Source organism: Aulostomus chinensis, chromosome 6 (assembly GCF_037954235.1).
Source record: "Aulostomus chinensis isolate RoL2024-O1b breed Wild chromosome 6, RoL_Achi_v1.0, whole genome shotgun sequence".
Classification (NCBI taxonomy): Eukaryota; Metazoa; Chordata; class Actinopteri; order Syngnathiformes; family Aulostomidae; genus Aulostomus; species Aulostomus chinensis.
In genome coordinates this window covers 17945501-17966619 of record NC_141325.1, presented here as the reverse complement: position 1 = coordinate 17966619, position 21119 = coordinate 17945501, and the positions used below count along the sequence as shown (strand labels likewise).

Here is a 21119-nt window from a genome sequence, read left to right as displayed (position 1 = left end):
GTTTGTGGGTTGAGACGCTGCTGGTGACAGCTCGGAAGTGTGCTAGATGGTGTTTAAGAGGTGCCTCACCAGTGCAGATGGGGTGGAAGGTTCTGTTGTGTTTTACTGTTGATGCTCTGTTCTCTGAGTCTTCAGATATTATGAAATCTGACCCTCTTGTTTCAGCACAAAAACCTGAGCCTTTCATTAACTTTGTTGCCCCCTTCTGGAGCAGATATGAGACTACATCAAGTGATGACTCAAGCTCAGAGGACAGCAGCTCCTCTGGTTCGGATGAAGAGGAGGAGGAGGAAAATGGAGGAAAGGAGAAATATAAGAATGTGGAGGGAAAGAGCACCAGGGAGGAGATCCAGCCTGAGGGAGCAGAGGATGTGAACAAGAAGGACGACGAGGAAAGTTCAAAGACCAGAGAGAGGTGCGTCACCAACAGATAGAAATTAAGACATATAAAGAATGCCCCCGCAACCCAAATAATATGGCATATCCCACATGTTATTACTGTACTCCATTTGGGAAAAGGCCAAATTCTGAAAATTGTACTGTAATATTCTGTTGACATGACCTGGAACTTAGTTATTTTCTGAAAAACTGAATCTCTGATTTCCTCTGTAGGTATGAGCTTAGTGAGAAGATGGTCGCTGCCTGCAACGTTCTTAAAATTCACCTCAGTGACCCAAAGGCTGTGAGCAGCAAAGATCTGGTGAGGCTTTGTTGAGTTTCGGCTCTCTTAAATATTTGCAGGGATGTCAGACAATGTTACTGACATGCACAGCCACACGCAGCTGAAGGTGTTCGTGTTGCAACACTAGATTACACCTTCCAGAGCTGTAGCCCTGTTCCGTCTGTATTTATGGAGGTTCTGTTTACATCATCTGACTTGTAGCCAATATTGTAACCATCTCTGCAAACAAATGCCAAGAAGCTCAGTGACTCATAAAAGTTGACCTATTCTTGTTCAGACACTTATTTTGGTCCACAGCACATGAATCTAGATAAGAATATTGTAAAGACATATTATGAAAAAAATAAAAAATAATATGTTCATAGGTCTTCCTTGCTGGTTTGTCAATGCTTTCATGTTTAGCCTTTGATCTTAAAAGATCATATAACAATGTCTTTGGTCCTGTGTCAAATAAGGAACTTTATTGAAGCCTGAATTCAACCACTTTTAAAGTCTCTTTTGAATTTTATTTTAAGTCTTCCTTGACTGTGGTGCTTCTGATTTTGATTCAACTCTGTTTGTTGGTAATATTAAAGTTTAATAAGCAATTCAGGCTGACCTTGTGGTTTTGCCACAAGAATCTCTACATAAGTCTCTGCAGACACCGTTGATAGTCACCAAAGTTCCTCCTCCACAGAGATCCTGCCTGAACACGGTGCAGCACGAGTGGTTCCGTGTGTCCAGCCAGAAGGCAGCGATGGCCACTATGGTGGGGGACTACCTGGAGGCATTTGGGGCCATCTCACCCATCGTGCTGCGCCACATAGTCAACATGGCTGATGGAAACGGCAACACAGCACTGCACTACAGTGTTTCTCACTCCAATTTCCAAGTGGTGAAGAAGCTGCTGGAAGCAGGTGAGCAGCAGAATGAGGACATAGGGTACAGGTGTGGTGGGTTTTATGGAAGCCACACAAAAATAGCTTTGGGGTTTTGGCATGTGTATACAGTCGGTCACTCTTAATACATCCATGCGGTGATCTCTCTGAAGGCTCAACAGACTGATGAGGTCTGGCCACTCGCTTCTCTTGAAAGCCTTTTGTCTCCTTGGCCTTTTGTGTCCTTGTGCTGTGTGACAGCATACCCACCCCCCCATTCCCATTGTGGCCTTTGTCCTCCCATCGCCCCAGTTCCTCAGACTTCTCCTCCCCTCGCTGGCAAAGCTGCCACCCTTGTATTCCTTTTACTTCCATCCAGGCTCTGATGTCTCACAAGGGTTCGGGTCTAAAAAGGCCGCCTGCATAAAGTCTAAAGGATGACTCCTTTAGCGGCGAGACAAAGCAGAGTCTTGCTAGGTTGTTGTTCTTGTCAGGGAGGAGACTTGATTGACTGAAGCGCCTCACGCTCACACTCCTCACACATGCTCGTACACGATTGTGTTGTTGACTGACAGGTAGCGACAAGTCAATCACAGGCGGGTTTGATTCCCAACAAGACCACCCACACTGAAAAGTTCTTCAGTAGGCATTAACCATAGTGTGTGTGTGTGTGTTTGTTTCAGATGTGTGTAACGTGAACCAGCAGAATAAGGCAGGATACACACCCATCATGCTGGCTGCTCTGGCAGCCGTGGAGACACCCAAGGACATGCATATTGTGGAAGAGCTTTTCAGCAAAGGCGACGTCAACGCTCGAGCCAGTCAGGTCAGTGGCCAGGGTCAGAGGCCAAAAGGCAGAGGCAGGATAGCAACAGTCATCGCACGTGGTTTATGTTGTAATGACCACTCATCACCTGACAGCAAAAGTTCTTAAAAGTGGTTCAAATGAGGAATTTAAATGTGGGTCTTTGTAATGAGGTGGAAGAGAACCCTGAAAGACCACGAGAGTGATTTTAAAGTTGAGTGGAAACATCAGAGTAAAATATCAGGTTTGTTTGAAGCTTTTGGAAAACTTGTTCGGTGGCAACACCTGGTGGTGAAACAGAGCAATATTTTTAAAAACATTACATCAACCCATGAACCACAGTTTGTCTAAGACTAATTCTTGTGGCTTAAAGAATGTATTGTATTTGTTTTAGTACCGGAGAATGAAATTGCTGATATTTCAGCAGACGCTAGCAAGAATTTGAATTTCATTTGAGCAGTAACCCAGTAACCCAGCAGTGTGGCTTAAAGTTTGGATGGTGACAGTTTGTTTAATGACATCTTGATGTTCACAAATACTTTCATACGATTAATAATTGTGAGAAAGACCATTTTGACTTATTTGTTAGGTAACTGAGGAACATGATCTATACTTGTTTTTTTTTACTCACATTTATGTGTGATTTAGGCCTCAGTCATTTTCAAAGGTAGCAAACTGAATGTTTGTGTTGCTGACAAAGCAGTTGTACCATCTCAATGCTGACTCAGGGAATTTTTTTTTTTTAATTTCATGACAATTACAAAACAATTGAGGAAAAGGTGATTCAGCCTCATTATGTTTGAAATAACGCCTATTCCCCAAACATCTTGAATCTGAAATAGGTTTTAAATCAGTAACAAGGAGCGTTTTGTCTTGAATGTTTCAGTCAGATTGATTTGTTTCATATTAAGGTGTTTATGTTGCATTTGTTTTTGTTTAGCCAACCTAACCTCTAACGTAACCCTCCAAACAAGCTGCTGTAAGCGGAAGGAGATGTAAACATGTCTGTGGTCCCGCAGGCTGGTCAGACGGGGCTGATGCTGGCAGTCAGCCACGGCAGGATGGACATGGTTCAGGCCCTGCTGGCTCACGGGGCCGACGTCAACGTCCAAGATGACGAGGGCTCCACGGCGCTCATGTGTGCCAGTGAACACGGCCACGTGGAGATCGTCAAACTGCTGCTGGCCCAACCCGGCTGTGACGCTACGCTCAGCGACAGTGTGAGTGGAGGATGAGCGGGGATGTTTACAGTCCTGTTCAGCATTAGACAGATCTGAGACCAGCAACATCTACGAAGATGATCTAAGAGTCCATATGTGGGACTGCCTTTAAATCCCCATCAAATTTTACCTTCCCTCTTTCCTGTAGATGGAGCCAGTTGTGACAGATTGTGCCAATGATTGAAGTATTACTATAGATAGCCATGAAGTATTACTACATGTAGCCAGTTACATCATGGAAACAATCATGTCATTTAAAATGGGTCCTTGTACAGCTGAACTTATCGATGAGGGACAGTCTGTGTACTGTTGCTATTTTTAGCATATTTGAAACCATATTCTTCAGAGGTAGGGGTTAATTTCACCCATTTCGGTCATTTATAAATATATATAAGAATGCGTATATATATATTTGAACTTGCCCCCCAACTTTCTTACTTGCCTTTAAAAGAGAATCCTGTCTCATGTCCTTCTTCCCTCAGGATGAGAGCAATGCCCTGTCGATAGCTCTGGAAGCAGGACACAAGGACATTGCAGTGTTGCTCTACGCACATGTCAACTTCTCTAAAGCCCAGTCACCGGTGCGTCCTCATTTTGAATTACCCGATACACATTTGGCTATCAACACACAATCATAGTGGCCCTTCATTCGTGATTGTCTCCTCCTCTGTGCTCATCTGTTGTGTCAGGTGGTGAAATATTGCGGTAAATGCAAGATTGATGGACGTCTCTGAATTTTGCAGATCAAGAAAAAATGTTCCCTTTTCGAATTCATAATGTGTGTGTCAGTCTATGGACAATGTTAATGTCCTACTAACTTGTTTTTGTATGTTGACACAAGTAAATATGTACTCCTGGCCAATCACTTGTAAGAATATCATCATATCCAATATCGGCAAAAAATCCAAAAATGTGCATCCCTAATGAGCAAGATTTATACATAGATTTACCGACAAATGACCAGGACTTTTCCACTCCAGTGAGGAAATTTTATATGATCATACATTTCCCGAAACATCAGTTTACACATGAAAAATTTAAAAAAAAACATCTCGGTCAAAATTTGCCAGTCTACTTTTAACTAAAATACTGACTGCCTGTTATTGATACACCATAAATATGTAAGTAAATGAATCCGTCCTAACTGACCTATATGCAACATTCAGTTATTTGTGAGGCAAATTTCCATGACTATTCCAAAAATGTCTGGCTTTATTTATTTTTCATCAACTTTTGCAGGCCTGTAAACTGCCATTTTCAAATCCCGTGACTTTTCCAGGTTTTTTTCCTAACTATGTATCCCCACGTGCATCCTAGGGAACCCCTCGGCTCGGCAGAAAGACGTCCCCAAGTCCAACTCGGAGGGGCATGTTTGACTAGAGGCTACACCTCACAAACCCTGTGCTGCTATTGCTTCATGCTGATCGAGGCCTTACCCACAGCTGGATGAGGGACTGAATCACCAACCAACCAACCAATGAGATTTCTGGACATCTTTAATGTAAACTTGCCTCCCGAGGAGCCCAAAGTGCCCTTTAATATGAATGTAACCAGCTGATGCCTGCAGGCCCGTCAGGTAGACCTCTCTCTCTCCAAGTATTCAGCAAACTGTCAAGAGTTTTGACCAACATGGATATATATGCAACAAAAAATGCCATTTTCCTTCTTTCCCTTTTTTTTTATTCACTTTTTCCCCCAATTTTGTTTTTTATTTTTAAAGCTCAATGTTGATCATTCTAGAGCGCCAAAACATCTTGATTTATTTGTAGTTTTTGAGCGCATTCACATCAGAGTAGAATAATTGCCTCTGGAGCAAATATTTCCTGTATGAACAAGATTGCTCCTGTCAACATTCAGCCCTCGCATACGTGCACCAGCTCTACACTTCAACGTAGTGGATGAATGAATAACAAGACCTAGACTGGATAAATTCTACTTTTATACAAATCCTTTGTATCTATTTAAAGAAGAATCACAGTATTTTGAATTTTTCCTATATTACCTAACGATCCATGAAGTTATATATTTATCAAAATATAGTTTTTAATGCAGATATTGTACATACAATGTCGTTAGTCTAGTTGTACACCTTCTTGTCTTGTGTCCGGTTTCTCTCAGTGTAATATATGAGCTGTCTGTCCTCCACTAGGAAGCATGGTGCTGACTTTCAAACTCAAACGAGGGATGAAGTGCCTGCAACTTTGCCATATAACAATAAACTCCAATTAAAGAATATAAATTGGGGGTCTTCATTCTTGAAGCAAAGTCTTAGTTGACCAAAAACCACATATTACACATCTTTTGTAAAGCTACATCATGACACATCCGTTAACAAACGCTTGAGCATCTTCACGGTGAAATGAAGGAATGGCTGAGGTCGATCGTTGTCTTTGTCCTGCCATCACGCTCAGTATGAATGAGTGCCGTTGGGTTTGTTCATTTAAATGTGTCAGCTGGTCAGTTTGTGCTCGTTCATGGCAGCACGGGACTGGTGAGTGTTAATTGGTTTGTTTTTGGCTCAAAATGAAGTGTTTCATACGGCTGGATGAAGAAGATTCATGTTTGTTTGTAGCTGGTGACCACGAGACGCCATTCGCTTCAAGCTAAATATAAGTAGACACAGAAATAATGCAGTTGTGGGGGAAAAAGCATTTTGGGAGCTCAGTGCACCTACAGTATTTGTGAGTTACTGCAAGGTGTGAACTATCGCTTTAAAATCCATTATCACATGGTGGCACTTTTCATGTTTCGTTCCCACCTCGCTGCCACAGTTTGGAGCCAAATAAATGATCTTTGCACAGGAGTGATGACACATCATTTCTTGGTTTTACAGAATTACTCAGAATTTTCAAATCATGATTTGAAGTATGCTCAAACTGAGTTGCTTCCAACACGAACAAGGGATGAGCCTAACAACTGTGTTAAATCATTATCCATCCATCCATCAAGTTTCTATCCCGCTTATCCATCAAGGGTTGGGGGGTGGGCTGGAGCCTATCCCAGCTGACGTGGAGAGAGGTGGGCTTCACTCTGAACAGGTTGCCAGTCCATCGCAGGGCCATCAGGGGCTCAGCATCTTGCTCAAGGATACTTTGTCATGGTCACCCAGGGAAGTGAAGATCGAACCCACGACCCTTCGGTTGCAAGACAGCCAGGCTACCACTGAGCCGTGCCGCCCTTCTCAAATCATCATTAATGATTTTTAAATACTTTTACGTCTTTATGAATGGACCAATTTTGCCTTGGCTTTGACAAAGTGCTTTTGGACCAAACAGCTTTTAGTTGCTTAGTTACAGGAAATGGCCACCAGGGAGGTCTGCTGAGAACTACATGGAGTGTGGACACCTCTTTACAGTAAGTCTTCCCTTTTGAGGATTAATAAATGTTGTAAGCATTATCAACTGCTCTGTATAGGCGTCATAAACCATTAACAGTTGTAAATGACTTACAACCTATTTTCACATCCATCAGTGCAGGACCACTTTTTGGCTTTTAACAAAAGTCTTATTTTTGCGAGGGCTTTTCGACCACCAATCCCACAACACTGAAGTCCCCATCATTGTGCTGATGAAGTACCTTCACTGATGTAGGAGTTTAAAAAAAAAATCATTGCACAATCATCACATCACTATGGTCCGCTAGCACTCATGTTGCTTACAATTTCAAAATCTTTTCTTTGGAAATACGGTTGCACATCAAAGTATGTGACTTTTACTTTTAGGCAACATGCTAATCAGCCCATAATAACAATGTCAACATCAAAACTATAAGCTAACACTGATTGGAATGACACTTATTTTGCAGCCATTTCATCATAAACTAAATTATAAGCCCATTTAAATTATGAATCCTGAGATGGACATTGACAACAATAAGCAGAAATGATATGCTGACACGTGAACCTCTGGTCACATACAGGAATCGTTAGTCATCAAAGTCAATGTTTTATTCTTCAATCAAGAGATGCTGATCAAAACATTTCCATGTCTGGTCCCTGAGGGGACACCACAGTGACGTAGAAAATAGGTGTGGACTAAAAGAAACGCTAGCTCTACATCTAGGAAACATAAAAGGGGAACAAGTGTCTCAGTGAATTGACTGTTCCGTGTGCAACCATTTTCACACTGCAGGGAACTCCTGTGAACCTTCTGCTACAATCAATTGCAGTTTGTCTTCATTCCATAATTGTCACCCTTGACTGCGAAGTTACTTTATTTTAACATCAATCAAGGTTTTCCTTCCATGAATAGAAACTTGGATTTGGTTTCGGTGAACGTCTTTGTGAAGATCAAGAGCCCAAATTAAAGCAGCTGCTCGTCTTCTGGGCAGCTGGTTTCCTGAAGGATGAACAGAGGAATAGCTGTTACATACCTGCACAAATCTGAGCGGCTGGGAGCACAAATGACTTAAGAAAATCGTAGTGTTACAAAGGAAGTCACTGTTTAACGGAGTGAATGAAGTAAAACTAATCTTGTTCAGTTAAAAGAGCACTAGGTTCTTATATACAGTTGTGTGTTTTTTTAATCGCATTCTGTTTATTTTGCAAATGAGCTCCTCTCCTTTAGATTAGATAGCTCAGGTGCCAGTCAGACAGCTTTGTTTTGATGTTCACAGTGAGATGAAATGGAGAAACTGTACCTTCAAACTACTGAGGCACTAACAAACCTGTGCAGAGGGAGGTGGTTGCTGCTGGTTCTGACTCCCACTCTTGAGAGCAGGCGTTTCTGAGAGGGACGGGGTACTAGGCCAAGATCACCGGGCCTGTAGCGAGCCAACTGGAACTGGAAACTCAAAGCTGGGTTCAGGCTTCCTGCTCTGTTAAAGAAGTGACAAAGCTGGAGTGTTCCAAAGAAAGAGCAAGACAAACCTGTATCTCTCACGTCAAGATTTTATAAATGACATGATCAGTTTTTTTAAATGATGAAATTTAAAATTAGTAGCAAATAAGCCCCAAATTGAGAGTGTACCTGGAAACAGCGGGATCCAGATCATTCACTTGGTGGTTGACTGGAGTAGAGCTGGTGAAGGAGGGATCCTTTCTCAGAGGGGGGTGCTGATCCAGGACCACCAGTAGATTCTCCATAAGCCGCTTCCACTGAACAACCTTTGAGTCCTGATCTGTGGCTGCTTCCTGTAGGGGACAGAAGAAACCTCACCAGTGTTTCCATATCCAGGATATAAAGGATTATACTCAGTCTCTGACTTTAAGGAAAATTTTGATGACAAACATCCTACGAATCTTTAAAAAAACTAATATGAATGCCCTTGATACAACACCAGCATGTATTAAAGTAACACAATATCAACCACTCTTAGCTGGACACATATACCCTAACGTGACTTTTCTAAAATTGTGGAAATTGGTTTCCACGCTGGTGTCTCCGTCAGGAAAAAGATGAGAACTTCAGTCTTCTGTGAGGGGCTCACTAGAACCCCCGCTGGCTGAGGTGGACTGAGCTCCTTGTAAGGGTGAATTCATGCACATCTAGTAGGGAGGGGGCTCGTTCAAGTAACGGTTGATCAAACCATATCATAACTCACCACATTTGAGCTACATCCTTTTGAGCTTTTGCACATCGCTGGACAAATGTTTTAGAAGAAGAGTTTTACCATCAAAGCTTGTCTGAGAGTGACGACTGCTTCCTGCATGATGCTCTTCATCCTGCCCCTCCTCCTCTTCTCCTCCTGTAGCTCTGCCTCCAGCCGACTCAGCGCAGCTTTGTCTTTACAGCACTGCTCAGTCACCGAGGCCTGGTCCCGTCTGAGGACACGGCAGTGACACCGTTAGAGATGTGCTGGGGTATTTAGAACGGTCTTATGAGTATTTGATTGGTCTCGTGAGGTTGTAAATTGCTGACAAGATGTCCTAAAACTGAGTGTTCTTTGACCTGAGCTCTTCCAACTCTGCAAGGATTGCGTCATGTTTGGCTGTAAGCTGCCTGAGTTCCTGCCTGCAGTCCTTCAGCTTCACCTGCAGGTGCTGACACTTTGCCGTCAGCTGCTCAACCACCTAATGGAGGGGAGACATCCATTAAGGAAAAACTAACCAGAGAGCCAGTGAAAATGTGACACGTATTTCCTTGAAGGTGCACTAAGCGTTGGTGCCTGATGTCACTTCCGCTGATGTTTGTTATAAATACCAAACAAAAACAGAGCAAGCTCGCCCTCCCCCGTGTTTCTGTAAATGTCATGAATGTGCACTGACATGGAAAGCAGACCTGTGCTGCGCTAACGTCACTAAGATGAGTGAGAAAACTCCAACCGTTTAGTGAGTAAATTGATATTCTGTCTTTATACGATATCTTTACGATATTAGGTAATGAGTTACAGCTGAAATATTTAAATTGATTTTGTTAGGTTATGAGTTACCACTGATGTAGTGACAATTATTTTATGAGCTTACACGAAAGAGACAATTCTTGTAGAATTTGTCCTTCCTGGAACTGATGCTAGTGCTAGCTAGGACCTACAGAATAAGCTCGGAATAACAAACTATTACATTGAATAATGGCTAATGAGTGACATAGCTACTATGCTACACAATTGACTCTGCTTATTCCCCAATGTACGCACATGCACTAACGCCCCCATCCCCAAACATCTTGTCGGTGATTGGCTGGCATGTGGTTTATGTTCATGTGCAAATCCTGTGCACTCAGTGTTTGTTTGCCATTTGGGAGCCCTGTGCTGTCTCTAGAGACCAGACATTCTCAGTGTATTCAGGGGACAGGCAGTTGGCGGATCAAGGAGCGACGCCTACAATTTGAGACAAAAGCCACAGTTCTCATTTTAAATAACGTAGCAAAAATATTATGATTATTCCTCAAAAAAATCACGCAAACCCTTGGCCCTCTCTCAGTGAGCGTCATGATGTCATCACCTGAAATGGTTTTCCCTTCACAGGTGGGCCTCTACAGGGTTCATTTGTGGAATTTCTTGCCTCTTAATGGGGTTGGGACCATCAGTTGTGTTGTGCAGAAGTCAGGTTGGTACACAGCTGACAGCTCTATTTGACAACTGGTAGAATTCATATTATGGAAAGAACCAATCAGCTAAGTAAAGAGAAACGACAGTCCATCATTACTTTAAGAACTGAAGGTCAGGCAGTCTGGAAAACTGTAAAAACTTTGAATGTGTCCTCAAGCGCAGTCGTAAAATCCATCAAGCGCTACATCGAAACTGGCTCACATGTGGACGTCCCAGGAAAGGAAGACCAAGAGTCTCCTCTGCTGCTGAGGATAAGTTCATCTGAGTCACCAGCCTCAGAAATCACAAGTTAACAGCACCTCAGATTAGAGCCTGGATAAATGCCACTCAGAGTTCTGGTAGCAGTCACACCTCTACATCAACTGTTCAGAGGAGACTGCACCAATCAGGCCTTTATGGTCGAATAGCTGCTAAGAAACCACTACTAAGGAAAAGCAACAAGCAGAAGAGATTTGTTTGGGCCAAGAGACAGTTCAGATTTTGATATTTTATAGACTACATGATTCATCAGTTACCAATGAAAATAATTGGCAGATTAATCAATGATGAAAATAGCCATTGGTTGCAGCCCCCACAGTACATTCAAGAGTCTTTAGAGCCCATGTCATGAAGTATACAAGCTGTGACTACAGTCATTAGTAGGCAGTCTTTCTCTCACCCTCTTGCGGACGCAGCTCTGACGGGAAATCTCTCGGAGCATTTGCTCCAGGATGTCCACGTCCACCTTGAGTTTACTCTTCCTGTCCCGCAGAATCATATTCTCCTCCACCAGGATGTGGGCCTGCTCAGACAGCTGACCATATCGCTGCTTCACCTCCTCGTTCTCCTCAAGAGCCAACCTGGTCGCTTCCGGGACCTTCTGGTCCACCAGGTGCTGAACATCAGCTCCCATGGCCGCCACATGGCTCTCCATCTCCTTTTCAAACCTGTTGTTGGGGACAGGTAGAGGTGAACAAAAAGGACGTGAGATAATCTTTGCACAAAGAAACCCTCTTCCAGTAAGTCTTTCTGACCTTGTCTTCTCCAGTAGTGCCTTCATCTCCAAGGTGTGGATGGCAGCATTGTGCTCCTCCTCTTGACTGGCCAGCTGCCTCTCTCGAGACTCCAAGTTGCGCATCAGCTGCTCCTTCTGCTCCTGAAACTGCTCCAGCTCAGCCAGCCTCGTCGCTGGGAGATGCCAATGGGAGGAGGATCTCAATCACACCAAGACTCTATAAATCTTCTGCTCTGTGGCTCTGCTCACTGAAGCTAACACCTTTGTTTCTGTATCCAATTTGTGTAAAATTTAATGCACGAGTTGCAGCCACTCCGGTTGTTTTTATGGTGAGTGGTTTTACTAAGGTGATAATGTGATGGCGTTTCAGGTCCAATGAGATGGAAAGAAAGACATTTTATGTTGTCAGCTTGTGTTCATGGAGGTGCATAATTCACATGTGTCACCAGAGTCAACTAGCTGCAATTGTTCCATATCAAATTAAAGTTGCCCGGGGTTCAAACTCATACTTTACACTAGGGCTGAACGATTTTGAGAAAAAATCTAATCCTGATTATTTTGAGCAAAATTGCAATTGCGATTAATTCGCGATATATATCTTTCATTTTATTTATTCATTTTTCCCATATACGCATCGTATAGGTGTCGGTGGTGGTTGTACAAGTGCCCCCCCGTACAGCGACAATAAAGGATTCGGATTCGGATTCTGAAAACGATCTTTTGTTGGATGTCTATGATTTCGTAACCAAAATAATCCCATAAAATCAAAGTGCTTGATTTCTTTCTGATTAAATCAGGCGGAGTTTCTTCTGTCTCAAGCTCTGCAGCAGACGCCATGCTTGCTACTGTCGCAACGCCGTGTTAACGTAAAGCGTTACCTTGTTATTGAACAGACACCTCGGATTGGTCAGAATAGAGAGCACAGCACTTGTGATTGGTGAGCACGACTGTCGCTCAAGAAGGAGGGCAACTGCTGCAGTGTCGTACTCGCTGGCTCAGACTCGCTTCGATTGAATATTAAGATTGAAAAAATAAAAATCGCAGCCGTTGCGATTCACAAATAATTTCAGTTTCAAAATGATTAATCGTTCAGCCCTACTTTACACATACACTTTTCTAATCTCCTTAAATGTTGCTCATATGTTTTGGGTCAGAGGTGAATTTTTCCATTCACAATGTGATCACTGCCTAAGTTCGTCTGTTTGCAGGACAACACAGACTGTAGGCTGCGGACTAATCGGAAAGAAATTTTGTTGGATGACAGACTTCAGATTGAAGACCAATTGACTAGATTTTGGAACTTGAACTGAATCTGATTCATTGATTGTATCATTTAACGTGCGATCATAGATTTTTGGGTCGGGTGAATTTTGCAGACACAATGCAAGAAGGATCTGGTAAAGGATCTGGTTGTGATAATCTGGAGGTATGTGTTCTCTGATTCCCCTCTGAGAAGTCATAACTCAGTGCTTACAACAGCCATAAGCCGGATACATTATAATTTAAGTCTGTCCACCCCACTCTCATTGATCAGATATCTAAGCTATTAGATATTCTACAATTCTACAATTTCATTTAGCAGACGCTTTTGTCCAAAGCGACGTACAACACAAGCAAGAATTTAGACCTAATTCAGGAAAAGTCCATAGGAAGCGCAAAAGTGCTTCAGTTGTGATTTGGTCACAGGTACTGCCATCTAGTGGCAGAAGAAGTGTCGCCCCCCCTCCCTTTTTTTTTTTGACAGACATACAACATCACACAACACAGTTAGTGCTACATAATCACTAAGTGCTGGGTCTTGGACCCTCTGACTTATTCTACCCCACAGGACAAAGAGGAGAAGAGTCAGGTTCAGTGCCTAAGTGCTCTCTGAACAATTGAGTCTTCAATTGTCTCTTAAAAGTAGAAAGGGACTCAGCAGAACGCACAGAGTTCGGTAGTTCGTTCCACCATTTGGGAACGACAGAAGAGAAGAGTCTGGCTAGAGATTTGGAGCAGCGCTGGGCTGGAAGCACCAGGCGTCTTTCGCATGCAGAGCGTAGTGGGCGAGAAGGAGAGTAGACCTGGATCAGGGATTCCAGGTAGGCTGGAGCCGTTCTTGTGATTGTTTTGTAAGCCAAGAGAAGTGCCTTGAATTTGATCCTGGCTGCCACTGGAAGCCAGTGAAGAGAAACCAGCAGCGGGGTGACGTGCCCTTTTGGGCTGGTTGAAGACCAGACGTGCTGCTGATTTCTGTATCATCTGCAGAGGCTTGAATGAGCATGCAGGGAGGCCTGCCAGAAGAGAGTTGCAGTAGTCAATGTGTGAGATGACAAGAGCCTGAACCAGAATCTGTGTGGTCTGTTGGGTCAGGAAGGGTCTGATCTTCCTGATGTTGTAGAGGGCATAACGGCAAGACCGAGAAACTGAGGCCACATGAACCTTAAAGGTCAGCTGATCATCAATCATGACACCCAGGTTTCTGGCTGAGTTTGTGGGCGCAAGTAGGCTCGAGTCAAGTTGGACACTGACCTGAGGCTGAACAGATGGAAAAGCTGGAAAGACCATAAGTTCAGTCTTAGAGAGATTCAGTTGAAGGTGGCGTTCCTTCATCCATGTGGAGATATCAGCCAGACACGCTGATATACGATCTGAGACCGTTCTGTCATCAGGTGGAAAAGAGAAGAAGAGCTGAGTGTCGTCAGCATTAAAGATATTATAGCTAATCTAACATCCACTGGGACTCAAGGATGAACTTAAACTATTTGGGTGGTCAAAGGTCACTATGACACGCATTTCTCACAGTGGCATACAGCAGTGTGATTATTTCTAGTTTGACTTTGCTTTTCACATGTGCTGCACTGACTGAAGTTGGTTTTCTAGAGGGCAGGATGAATCTTCCATCCATCCCTTTTCTTACGCTTATTCCTGTTAAGGGTCGAGAGGGGGCTGAAGCCGACGGACGAGAGGCGGGGTTGACAGGTCACCAGTCCATCACAGGGGCAACACATAGAGACAGACAACCATTCACAGTCACACCTACAGTCAATTTAGAGTATCAATCAGCCTCGTCCCCTCTTGATGTCTTTGGACTGTGGGTGGAAGCTGGAGTACCAGAGAGAACCCACGCAGGAACAGGGAGAACATGCAGACTCCACACAGAAAGATCCCTTGCCCGAGCTGGGACTAAAACCCAGAACCTTCTTGCTGTGAGGCGACAGTGCTAACCACTGCACAACCGTGCTGCCAGGATGAATCTTTAATACCTGTAATATTGTTTGAATCAACAACTGAACATCTGTCTTGATGGAAAATGAAAATTGAATCATCACAACTTGTCATGGGAACTGAACTGTTCTGTCTCACCCAGTGTCATGTTCTCCACTGCAAGTTCACTATTACGCTCTTGGAGCTCCTGTCTTTGCTGACAGTGCTCCAACTGCAGAGCATCTCTGTCCACCTCAGCAGCCTGTTGCAGGCTCTTCAGACGCTCCAACAGCTCATCCACCTCGTCCTCCTTCTCCAGCACGGAATGTTTCAGGTACTCAACAATGTCCTTCTTCTCCCGTTCAAGAGAGCCACACTGAGTATTTAAATCTTTTCGCTGCCTCTCAAGTTCATCACATTTCAGCCGATATCTGAAACAGAAAATACACACAATTCTGACTGTACAGTTGGCTAATAATTACTGGGTTATTCCTCAGCAGTGAGCAGAGGTAGATGTTATCAAAATGTATGATCATAGACTAGTATGGAATAATGCCTAAAGGTGCAAATCGACATTTTCATTGGGGCTGGTTACCCTGAATATCATTCTATTAAACCTTCTTAAATGTATTTTGAATCTACTTGGTTAGAATTGTTTTTTTATGCAATGTTTGATTTCGATTCTTTGGTTTCTTTCTTCAGATTGTTCCATGAACCGATTCCTTTCATAGAAATGCAACATTCAGTCCATTTAGTCTTGAATCTTGTTTTTTATTTTAAATATCTGCTCTTTTTAATTCATAATGGCTTTCTATTGTTTCAAATCGTTTCTGTATTTTAATTGGTAAAGTTTTTTATGAGTTTTCAACATAATTTTCAGAACACTGCAATCCACCAATTCGTGAAATTTCAACAATTTTAACTGAAAGAAAAGTTTTTGGATCCACATAATGGTTTCTACCAATTATTCTTTTGGCTCTTTTACTAAAATAAAAACACAGTAGGTCAGATATACAACAATCATAGAAATGCATAAAATGTTCACCACTTTGTTATGTAATAAATTCCGAACTTTGTGTTATTTCCTTGCCTTAATATTTCGAAGTTTCTGACCCTTGTAAATCAATAAATATAAAAGTTGAAAAAAAAATCTTATCCCACTTTGACTCAAACAAATCTGCTATCAAGAAAGTTAGGTCTCTCTTCGACGTAATAATGTCCACATTCGAAAGGAGGGACCACACATATTTGCATAGCTTCGACAGATTTAAGGGAATCATGAACATTTTTCGGGAGTACAAGAGTTCCTAGCAATGCCTGAGCTTTACATAAAAAGCAAACAAGCAGTTGTCATGGTGCTAACATGTTCTTAGGTTCCACACGAACAACTCGGCTTAAAAAAAAGGTTTTAAATCAAATTATTTAAAAAATATACCAGAACACCTGCACGTCGACTCACATAAATTGCGTGCATGTTTGAGCATGTAAAACAATCTTCGCCGATGTTACGTAATTTACCTCTCCAACTCCGTGTTTAAATTCCGGATTTGAATCAAGTACAAATCCCTCTCTCGGTCGTCAGAGACGTTTTTATCTGCCAGAGCCACGGGACTCTTTTTAGACATGATTTTCTTGTCTTCGTCTTTTTTGTCGCGCTTTTTCTTGTCCATCTTCTTGGGCATTGTGTGAGAGAAAGTTGGCTAAAGTTTCCACAGCGCTAGCTAACCTAACTACGTAGTTGCTAGGCAATGCTGCCTTCAGGGACCCCTTGAAAAGTTGTTCATAAATACCTTGAGTGCGAGCAGGTTAAAATGGGCAATGTGAAAACGAAGACGCACATTTGTCTATCTTGTCACAGAAGGCATACGCAACTACATGATTTGGTATTTCACGCAAAAACGTATAAATTACGATCAGAGTAGCTAAAACAAACGCATTTTCTGCACTGAAAAACAGAAAAGCGAGCATATAAATAACCAAATTTTTTGTTGCCTTAAACATCCCTGTACAATGGCAAAAGCCCAAACGAAAGAACGTTTGTCACAGGCTTGACTACAGAAGCCTACTGCAATGAATTGACAAAAAATTGTAGCAGAAAAATAAAACCGGAAGTGTTGCCTATCCTGGCAACACACTCTGCAATTCCTGTCAAATCAACAGTGAAATACATAGGCATACACATTACAAAGGACCAGAACAGAATAGAAAATCCTAATATTTGGAACACTATAGAGAAATGCAAATCCTATCTAAACTTATGGTCTCAAGGAGATCTTTCAATCATAGGCCTAACATTTCTTATCATAATGGTATGTATAGGCCTATCCCAGCAGCCTTCAGGTGAGAGGCGGGGTTCACTCTGTACAGGTCACCAGCTTATCGCAGGGCCAACACATAGACAGACAACCATTCACACTCACAGTCACACCTACAGTCAATTTAGAGTATCAATCAGCCTCGTCCCTCTTGATGTCTTTGGACTGTGGGAGGAAGCTGGAGTACCAGAGAGAACCCATGCAGGCACAGGGAGAACATGGAGATTCCACACAGGAAAGACTCATGCTTGAGCTTGAACCTCGAACTGTCTTGCTGTGAGGCGACAGCGCTAACCACTGCACCACCACCTGCCCCAAGAACTTGAAACAGAATTGCAATTTTGCAAAGTTTCTCCAAAGAAGAAGCTAAGGGATTAAGATCCAAATTCTTTAAATACCCAATAATGCCAAAGCAAAGGAAGTACACTTCAAAATTATTAACGGCGTATATCCCTCAGGAGAATTCTTTTAGATATCCTTTTGGACTGGATAATAAAAACTGCTCCTTTTGTGACGAGGACATTGAGACAACAGCACACTTGTTCTATGACTGCAAATTCTCTGAAGCTTTCTGAGAAGACTTATAAATGATTGTTTATTTCCTAAATTTGAACATCTGTCTGATTTTGTTAGAGACATTATTTAGCTATTTGGTGTGTTTATGAAAAATGCAATACATGTAATGGCAATCAACACATTTGTTATTCTTGGGAAATATTTTATACACGAGTAGATTTTTCAAACCCCGATCTCTGTTTTCTGTATTTCATAAAGAGCTGTGTCATTATTTCTCATCTCTGACAGCAATAAAGATGACAAATGCTGTAAAACTTTACAAGCAGGTAGATGATCTCAAGCTGTCAGAAAACCTCTAAACCCTGTGTTGACACCCGTGTTCCTTCTTTAATCTTTTTATTTTTGTATTTATTTATTTTGTTAGTTTGTCTATTTAGTCCTTTCAGCTTGTCTGTCTGATTCTGTTATTTTGTCATACGTTGTTCAATGCCATTTCTGTTATCATATTTGGTGAAATAAAAGGAGAGAAAAAACAAAAACAAAAAAACAAAAACGATCTCTGCAATTAGTGAAACAACTCAGCTGTTTCCCAGCCCCTAAAGGTTTGTGTCAGTCAAAATATTGTTATTGTTATTTTTGCCAATATTAGGAACCTCTCTCTGGCTCTTCAAGAACTACTGTATATTGGGAAATTTGTCGAATGAAATTTTGAAAATGAACCGAAGTTGTAATATGTGTCTTTATTCTCAATAAGCTTGTAAATTTGACAGTGCATATAAAGGTGATGGAAATGACATCATGCACAGTATGAAATTTTTAAATTTTGGATTTCAGTTGAAGTAACAGATGCAGTGCTTCGTTCATTGCTGGAACCTGAATCAATAGGTTGCATATTTGACTATTTGAGACTGAATCTGCAGGTGAATGCTCTTCTATTATGCCCTCTTCTGGAAGCACTGATACTTCTATAGAAGTGCTCATCTAAACTACTTCATTGCGAAGACACATCACAATGGTTCTTAATGGTGAAATACATTTATGGCTCAATCAAAAGTAATATAAACTATGTGGCTATTAGTTATCAAAGTTATTTTTTATGTGCTGTCTCCACAGTTTTCCTGTTTTCTTTCATCTACGTAACATCGCTAAGATCAAGCGCATCCTGTCTCAAAAAGATGCAGAAAAACTAGTCCATGCCTTTGTCACTTCCAGGCTGGATTACTGCAATTCCCTCCTATCAGGCTGCACCAGTAGGTCCCTAAAGACTCTCCAGCTGGTCCAAAATGCTGCTGCCCACATGTTGACTAGAACTGGTAGAAGAGACCATGTCTCTCCTGTACTGGCTTCTCTGCATTGGCTCCCTGTCAAATTCAGAATAGAATTCAAAATTCTCCTTCTTACATACAAAGTCCTCAACAATCAGGCACCTTCATATTTTACAGAGCTCATAAACCCCTATTATCCAGCTAGAACCCTTCGCTCCCAGGATGCAGGGTTACTGGTGGTTCCTAGAGTTTCTAAAAGTAGAATTGGAGCCTTCAGCTATCAGGCTCCCCTCCTGTGGAACCGTCTCCCAGTTTCGGTCCGGGATGCAGACACCCTCTCGACCTTTAAGAGCAGAATTAAGACCTTCCTTTTTGATCAGGCTTATAGTTGGGCTGCTTAGGCTGGCCCTTAGATATGCTGCTATAGGCTTAGACTGCTGGAGGATCTCCCATGGTGCATTGGGCTTCTCTCTACTCCTCTCTGTCCTCCTATATGTGTCATACATAAATCATACTCATACGTGTTACTAACTCGTCTTCTTCTCGAAGCCTTCAGGCTCCCCTCATCCCAGATCCCTGGTGCTGCTGGAGGAGGCTGCAGACCTGAAGAGGCTCAAGCTGCCACCCGTAGCTCCACCTGCTCACGTCCCCGTCTGTCCATCAGTCTCTTCCTTTCTCTCTCTCTTTATCTCTGTCCCACTCTTTTCTTCTGCATATCTGTCTTCCTCCATTATCTGTCTTTGTCTCTGTCCTGCTCTCCTGCTCTCTTTCCCCCCAACCAGTCAAAGCAGAAGGCCGTCCCCATTGAGCCTGGATCTGCTCAACATTCCTGCCTGTTAAAAGGAAGGTTTTCATCCCCACTGTTGCAGGATGTGTTTGCTGATGGAGAGTTGTTGGGTGTAGATTCATTGAAGGAGTGTGGTACTGGACCTGCTCTACCTGTAAAGTGTCATGAGATAACTTTGGTTGTGATTTGGTGCCATACAAATAAAAGTGACTTGACTTGACTATGGTGTGGTGAGAAAATATATAGGTCAGGGAGGATCCACTTGTGCATGTCATTTATCATTCATGAAGAAGGTAACCTGAGGAGTTAAAGAAATTTTCACATCAGTTTTTAGACTGTACATCTTTGGTTTATTCTATTTTTGGATCACTGTAAAAAAAATAAACTCCCAAAACACAAATTATTAGGTGAGTGTGGCTTTCTTTAATTGTGACTGAAACCAGGTGAAAACGAATCAAGCCTGCAAGGATAACACTTGTTTCTAATTTGGCAGAAATTGACACATAATTTCAGGTTTCTACTATATACCCTTCAGCCGTGTTCCTGCAAAAATTCTAAACTGAGTTTGAAATAATGGAAGTGACTCAAATTTCTTTTCCCAACACAAGCAATACATTGCTTCACAACACCTGTAGCTCTTAGGTGACGGGAAGCATTTCAAGCACAAACTATTAAGAAGTCTCCTTTACAAGGAGTGTCAGGAAATAAAAGCAGACTGACCAATAGCTGGGAGTTGCAGAAGAAGCTGGAGCTGCTGCTGCTGCCACCAAACACTCTTAGGGTTTGGGTGGAGGATGAAGTAATGACGATGTGGGGATGCTTGCTGGCCTTGAAGGAAAACTCTTGTTTTGAAGGGGAAACTTTTCCTTGTTTTGTTTTCTTACATCACACCTTGTTTATTTATTCCTGTAAAAAAACGACAGCGGTTTTAAAGACTATAGACTTTACATGAAACATACCGTAATTTAAAACAAAAGAAAGATAAATAATTTGAAATACCTGCAACAGTTTGTCTTCTTGAGAGAAAAGCAGAGCGTGTGGTCCCAAGAGCTGAAAAGGGGGAAAAAAGAAAAAAGGTCAAATGTGTGATTACTGACAACCCTAAAACTTCTGTGAAAGTTTGATATTATATGACAGATATAGCAACATGTAATCGAGGTGGCATCAACATGACCAAAGAACAGAAGTCGTCGAAGCAGATAGTGTGCACCTTCTTTCGTGGTGCATTAAAAGACGGTCAGCATGCAACAAATTAAAATTCTATACACAACGGGTAAAATAAGAATTGAACACATCACCTTTTTTCTCAGAAATATATTTCTAATGGTGCTATTGACATTAGATTTTCAACAGATGTCAGTAACAACACAAGTGATCAAAACATGCAAAGAAATCAAACCATAGATTCCATTACTTCAGTTGTGTAATAATGTGATATGATTGAGTATCGATCAAGCTTACTGAAATTGATTTAATGCTTTGAACAAAAGCCTTTATTGATGACA

At 42.1% G+C, this 21119-nt stretch overlaps 2 protein-coding genes across 8 annotated transcripts in view; one reads left to right on the top strand and one right to left on the bottom strand.

The window, feature by feature from the left end:
• Nucleotides 1-6330, top strand: part of kank1a (KN motif and ankyrin repeat domains 1a) — a 58129-nt gene extending 51799 nt beyond the window's left edge. For all 6 annotated transcript variants that reach the window (XM_086206887.1, XM_086206889.1, XM_086206892.1 and 3 more), the window contains 7 exons: nucleotides 215-415; nucleotides 613-700; nucleotides 1359-1578; nucleotides 2223-2365; nucleotides 3364-3564; nucleotides 4047-4145; nucleotides 4882-6330. In XM_086206887.1, the coding sequence (XP_086063013.1) occupies nucleotides 215-415; nucleotides 613-700; nucleotides 1359-1578; nucleotides 2223-2365; nucleotides 3364-3564; nucleotides 4047-4145; nucleotides 4882-4944 (1015 nt within the window). In that variant the 3' untranslated portion in view covers nucleotides 4945-6330. The remainder of the gene's footprint in view (nucleotides 1-214; nucleotides 416-612; nucleotides 701-1358; nucleotides 1579-2222; nucleotides 2366-3363; nucleotides 3565-4046; nucleotides 4146-4881) is intronic.
• Nucleotides 6331-6653: 323 nt separating this feature from the next.
• Nucleotides 6654-16473, bottom strand: cfap157 (cilia and flagella associated protein 157). Of its 2 annotated transcripts, none has more exons than XR_015116565.1 (9): nucleotides 16250-16473; nucleotides 14891-15162; nucleotides 11565-11718; nucleotides 11210-11477; nucleotides 9453-9574; nucleotides 9175-9325; nucleotides 8532-8695; nucleotides 8230-8374; nucleotides 6654-7901 (listed from the first exon to the last, which is right to left on the bottom strand). XR_015116565.1 is itself a non-coding variant. In XM_086206886.1 (9 exons), exons 1-9 carry the CDS (start codon nucleotides 16411-16413, stop codon nucleotides 7853-7855), a joined length of 1494 nt encoding a protein of 497 aa, XP_086063012.1. In that variant the 5' UTR covers nucleotides 16414-16473; the 3' UTR covers nucleotides 6656-7852. The 2 variants fall into 2 exon arrangements, 1 of the variants encoding a protein (XP_086063012.1); XM_086206886.1 differs by having other exon boundaries at nucleotides 6656-7901; nucleotides 8230-8379.
• Between the last annotated feature and the right edge of the window lie 4646 nt (nucleotides 16474-21119).